The sequence below is a fragment of the Coffea arabica genome, chromosome 5e (genome assembly GCF_036785885.1).
Source record: "Coffea arabica cultivar ET-39 chromosome 5e, Coffea Arabica ET-39 HiFi, whole genome shotgun sequence".
NCBI classification, from domain to species: Eukaryota; Viridiplantae; Streptophyta; class Magnoliopsida; order Gentianales; family Rubiaceae; genus Coffea; species Coffea arabica.
The window spans coordinates 45795752-45802016 of record NC_092318.1 but is presented as its reverse complement, the minus strand read 5'-3'; the positions used below and the strand labels follow the sequence as shown (position 1 = coordinate 45802016).

At 33.2% G+C, this 6265-nt stretch overlaps 1 protein-coding gene across 1 annotated transcript; it reads right to left on the bottom strand.

Moving 5' to 3' along the window:
- Positions 1–4738: 4738 nt before the first annotated feature.
- LOC140007070 (uncharacterized) lies at positions 4739–5665 on the bottom strand. Its single transcript, XM_072049774.1, has one exon. The coding sequence runs from the start codon at positions 5663–5665 to the stop codon at positions 4739–4741; it is 927 nt and encodes a 308-aa protein (XP_071905875.1).
- Positions 5666–6265: the final 600 nt, after the last annotated feature.

The window sequence follows — 6265 nt, the reverse complement described above, 5'->3', positions numbered from 1 at the left end:
GTTATGTTATCATTATTAATTTTAATGATGAACAACTAATGAAGTTATATATTTTTAATTTTTTAAATTAATATTTTTGTTAATCTTATTTCCTTAAACATAGATACTCAGGGGGGTACGTGTAGGTACTCGAACCTTGTGTACTAGGTACCCATCCATACAGGAACCTTATGGTCGTGGGGTTCATGTCAAATCTTTAGAATCAAGTCAAAAATTCATAATTTTGCTTTGCAGGTTGGCTAACTAACCCGTGAATAACCTAACCGTTCGACTTCTTTGATTTACTTATCATATTGTTGATCCTTTGTCCTAAAAAGAGTCTCTATTCTTTTATAGACGAGAACTATTACTTATCAACGGCAAAAAGGGAAAACTTGTTAACAAATATAATTCAATCATTAATGGATCCTTTGTCACGTCGTCTTTATTTTGAAAAAATACTAAACAAAATATTCCTGATTGGGTAAATTGTCATGATCCTCACCTTAACAGGAGCAAAGTGTCATTACCCCTTTAAGTTTTGAGTGTGACAAACAGATGCAAAAATTTGTACAGTTAAGGTAGAGGTATTAACTACAACCAGATATATATATTGACCTGTCCAAACCTATTCACTAATAAACAAGCTTGGGTATGCAATGAATTTTGAAGTAGTCTAATTGGATACCTAATTAAACTCATTTAATGTTGGGTAAATTGCAAAGGACTGGCAAATATGGTGACAAGAATTGGCTTCAAATCGTGATAGATATCACTTTCCTTTAAACTTTATTTGTCCGGCATAATGTGCAATAATCTTGGACAAATATCCTTTAGGATAAGATGAAATTTGTTTATCTTAAACTCTTACACAAAGCAAGATAAACCCTTTGTGAACTAAGGAGTGCTTTTGAGAGAGTATACAATAGTAGGAAAGTGATTTTCTGCAGCAAACCACTCTCTACTTGACCTCTTTATATAGGAAGATTGTTTGAGAAACAAAAGAACTCATTAAATACTTGTATGAATAGATTCAAAGTATTGTGTACAAATTCATGCACTTTAATTCATGCATCTGATGATCTTTAAGATCAAAACATTAATCTATCCTTTCATTCAAGGATTCCCATATACATGAACACATTCATAAATGAATGTACATTTTAAAATCATTCACAATACTATACATGTACAAAAAATATGAATGAATATACATTAATTACATGTATGTACATCATACAAATTTTAAAAAATTTCCAACAATCCCCCGTCATTTCCAAAATTTAGAAAATGGAGTTCAAAAAGGTCACCGAATAATCTGACACTCATATGCATAAATAATGGTGTCTTTCGATTGAATCACTATCTTAGTAAAGGTTCTTTGAAATCAATCCTTCAAGATGGTAGACAAGCTTTAAACTATTTGGACATTGGACCAACCTCATAAACACATCATACACTGAGCAATGCACAACCATAAGTTCTTCAACGATACATTTTATGGCATTGTATCACTATCCTTTCATGAATGTAACAAAGTAAAGTCCTTAACTTTGTGGTTTGCCGAAAACCAACATTCATATAGGCGACATCTTAGTGCTCCCGCCATAGATAGCACTTTTAAGATTCGTTAAGAGTCCAATGACTCACTCTTACATTTGCACTGGCGAGAAAAACATGCACTATTCAATATTGGGATGTCTAAACTTCACATAGTGTACCAACCACTAGAATGGTGTACTTTCACTCATTGAATTCAAGACTAGACGTTGTATCTAGCGTTGAATTGAGATTTCTCCATTAGTGATCAAGAATTTTGGATTTTAAACCCATCCCCCTTGATGTTCTTGACACCAAATTTCTTGATAATTCTTTTGTCAAAGGATCATTCAAATTTTCATTGGATCTCACAAAGTCAATTGATATGACTCCATTTGTGATCAAATCTTTGACATAACTATGTCTTAAACCGATATGTTTTGATTTACCATTATACACTTGACTATATGCTTTAGCAAGTGTAGCTGCACTATCACAATGGATTGAGATAGGTGACAAAGGTGTTGGCCACAACGGTATATCACAAATTAAATTACGTATCCATTTAGCTTCTTTACAAGCCGAAGCAAGTGCTACAAACTCTGCTGCCATTGTTGAATCGGTGATACAAGTCTGTTTCTTAGAACCCCAAGAAATTGCACCTCCACCAAGCATAAAGATCCAACCACTTGTCGATGAGTGATCATCTTTATTGGTAATCTAACTAGCATCTGAAAATCCTTCTAAAACTGAAGAATAACCGGTATAGCATATACCATAGTCCTTAATGGCCTTTAAATACTTTAAAATTCTGGTTATACCTTGCCAATGTAACCTACTAGGGTTGCTTGTATATCTGCTCAATATACCAACTGCATATACAATATCAGGTCTAGTACAGGTCATTGCATACATTAAGCACCCTATAATCTTGGTATATTCCATTTGATATTTTGGATTCCCCTCATTTTTCACAAAATTTATTTTGAGATCCAATGGTGTTGAGGCTGAAATACAATCACTTTGATTGAATTTGTTAAGAATCTTTTCAATATAATGTGATTGAGACAACATTATATTGTTATCATGTTTGAAGATTCTTATACCAAGAATAACATCTGCCCCACCCATGTCTTTCATGTCAAATTTGTTTGAAAGCAAAGTTTTGTGATTTCAACTTGTTTCAAGTCAGTTTCAAAAATTAACATGTCATCAACATATAAACAAATTATGACACCTTTGCCATCATTAAACTTGCTATAAATGCATTTATCAGATTCATTTATTTTGAATCCACTAGCAAGAATAACTTGATCAAATTTTTGATGCCATTGCTTTGGTGCTTGCTTTAGTCCATATAAAAACTTTACAAGTTTACACACCTTATGCTCTTGACCAGGTATCACAAACCCTTCGGGTTGCTTCATATATATTTTTTCATCCAAATCACCATTCAAGAATGTTGTTTTAACATCCATTTGATGAATGACTAGATTTTGGATAGAAACTATAGCAAGTAGCACTCTAATTGTAGCAATTCTAGCTACTGAAGAATATGTGTCAAAATAATCCACACCATACTTTTGTGTGAACCCTTTGGCAACCAACCCGACCTTGAACTTATCAATAGTTCCATCGATCTTCATTTTCTTCTTGAAGATCCACTTACAACCAATTGGTTTTGAACCAGGTGGTAAGTTTACTAATTTTCAGGTTTTATTACCCATGATTGAGTCCATCTCATCATTAATAGCTTCCTTCCAAAAGGGAGCATCTTGTGAGTTCATTGCTTCTTCATAGGTCTTGGGATCAATCTCAGTATTGAAGCAATATGAAATTTGGTTGCTCACTGTATCTCTAGTTCTTTCAACTAGATACATATAAAAGTCCGAACCGAAGTTCTTTGACTTTCTAGGTCTTTTGCTCCTTCTCAATTCAATGGCTTCATTTTCACCATCTTTTGTCAATTCATTTGGTTTTGGAATAACATCTTTTATAGAGGTGAACCTATTTTCTTCAAAAATAGCATCTCTAGATTCAATTATGGTATTAACCGAAATTGAATCATTAGGTTCAATTACCATGAACCTATATGCTTTGCTATTTTGTGCATATCCTAAAAATATACACTCCACACCTCTTTCTCCTAATTTTCTTTTTTTAGGTTCTGGGAGTTTTACAACAGTCCTACAACCCCAAACTTTCAAATAGTTTAGATTGGGTTTCCTTTTATTCCAAAATTCATAAGGGGTTATAGAACTCCTTTTATTAGGAACTCTATTTAGGATATGACAAGCCGTTAATAAGGCTTCACTCCAAAATCCTTGACTTAATCTAGACTTTGACAAAAGTACATTAACCATTTCTGTCAATACACGATTTTTTCTTTTGGCTACACCATTTTGTTGTGGTGTATAAGGAGCAGTCACCTCATGTTTTATCCCAACAGACTCAAAATAGGTAATATCATAATACTCTCCACCTCTATCTGTTCTTAGACATTTGATAAAGGATTCACAACGAAATTCAACTTCTGATTTGTATGTTTTGAATTTTTGCAATGCTTCACTTTTTGAGTGTAACAAGAAAACATGACAGTATCTACTATAATCATCAATAAACGTCACAAAGTAATTTTTGCCATGCAAAGTAGGAGTACCATGTAAATCACATATATCACTATAAATAAGATCCAAGATTTTAGATGATCTTTCAACTTTAGGAAATGAACTTCTTATGATTTTCGTTAGCATGCATGTTTTGCATTTTCCTTCAATCTTATCATAATATGGCAGCAAATCAAATCTCATTATTTCATGTATTCTTTTGTAATTAACATGGTCAATTCTATTATGCCACAATTCAAAAGAAGACTCAACCAAATATGCAGAAAGAATATCAATCTTATTATTTCTGATAGCAAATACATTCAATTTAAACATACCATTGCAAAGATAACCCTTGCCTACAAACATACCACCTTTAGACAAAATAAATTTGTCAGCCTCAAACACAAGTCTAAAGTCAAATTTATTTAACAGACTACCCGACACCAAGTTCTTCCTAACTTCCGGTACATAAAACACCTTTGTCAAGGTTACAACATTGCCGGAAGTAAATTTTAATTCTACTTCTCCAATGCCTTGAACCAGAATTGTAGCAGAATTTTTCATGTAAACAACGGTGCTTTCATCCACCGATTTTATGGACTTGAAGAACGTTACATGTGTCGCGTAGCTCCAGAATCAACCCACCAAGCAAAATCATCTTCAATCATATTGATTTCAGATATCATTGTCACAAGATTTTTGCTTGTGTTTTGGGAAGACTCTTGATTCTTCTTCTTGTTTTGAAGAATCTTGCATTCGGACTTGTAATGTCCCTCTTTCTTGCAATAGAAGCATTGTCCCTTCTTCCTTTTCTTGGACTGGTTCTTGGGTTGTTGACCCTTCTTGCTTCCTTGAAACTTTTCAGTTTGTCTCTCTTCAATCACATGCACTTTTGAAGTAGAATCTTTGTTCTCTTCAAGGATTTGAGTATTCTTCTTTTCTTGCATGTGAATTTCCTCTTTTACTCGAAGAGATTTAGCAAGAATCTCAAGAGAGATATCCTCTTTCTTATGTTTGAGGTCTCTCTTGAAATCTTTCCAAGAAGGTGGTAACTTATCTATTATAGAGCAAACAATAATGGCTTCATTGATTTGTAGATTGTGTTGTGTGAAGTGATTAAGAAGCCCTTCAATCTCACTAAATTGCTCCATAACAGACTTACTATCTACCATTTTATAATTATTAAAAGATGAGACAAGAAAATTATTACTTGTAGCATCTTCTTGCATGTACTTGGACTCCCAAAGTTCCTTGGCAGTAGTAATTGAATGGTAGACATCAAACATGTTGTCACTCATAGTATTGAGGATGTGATCACGGCATATTTCATCATCGTTCTCCCATTTCTGACGTTTTCGGATGCCTTCAAGAGTTTCTTCCTTGGGATTAATCAATGGTTTTGGTGTGGTCAAAACATAGACCACTTTGAGTGCAGTGAGAAGGAAACGAACACGTTTTTGCCAACGAATGAAATTTTCTCCATCAAATCTCTCGAGTTTGACAATGTTAGATGCCAAATCTTTCAGGGTACCAGCCATTGTAGAGTATAAAATAAAGCCTAAAGCTTGTTGGGTAAATTGCAAAGGACTGGCAAATATGGTGACAAGAATTGGCTTCAAATCATGATAGATATCACTTTCTATTAGACTTTATTTGTCCGGTATAATGTACAATAAATTTGGACAAATATCCTTTAGGATAAGATGAAGTTTGTTTATTTTAAACTCTTGCACAAAGCAAGACAAACCCTTTGTGAACTAAAGAGTGCTTTTGAGAGAGTATACAATAGTATGAAAGTGATTTTCTGCAGCAAACCACTCTCTACTTGATCTCTTTATATAGGAAGATTGTTTGAGAAACAAAAGAACTCATTAAATACTTGTATGAATAGATTCAAAGTATTGTGTACAAATTCATGCACTTTAATTCATGCATCTGATGATCTTTAAGATCAAAACACGAATCTATCCTTTCATTCAATGATTCCCATATACATGAACACATTCATAAATGAATGTACATTTTAAAACCATTCACAATACTATACATGTACCAAAAACATGAATGAATATACATTAATTACATGTATGTACATCATATAAATTTTGAAAAGTTTCCAACATTTAATTGGTGGATAA

Excerpts from the sequence above, each read along its gene's own strand:
- LOC140007070 (XM_072049774.1), bottom strand. The coding sequence starts at position 5,665 with ATGGCTGGTACCCTGAAAGATTTGGCATCTAACATTGTCAAACTCGAG.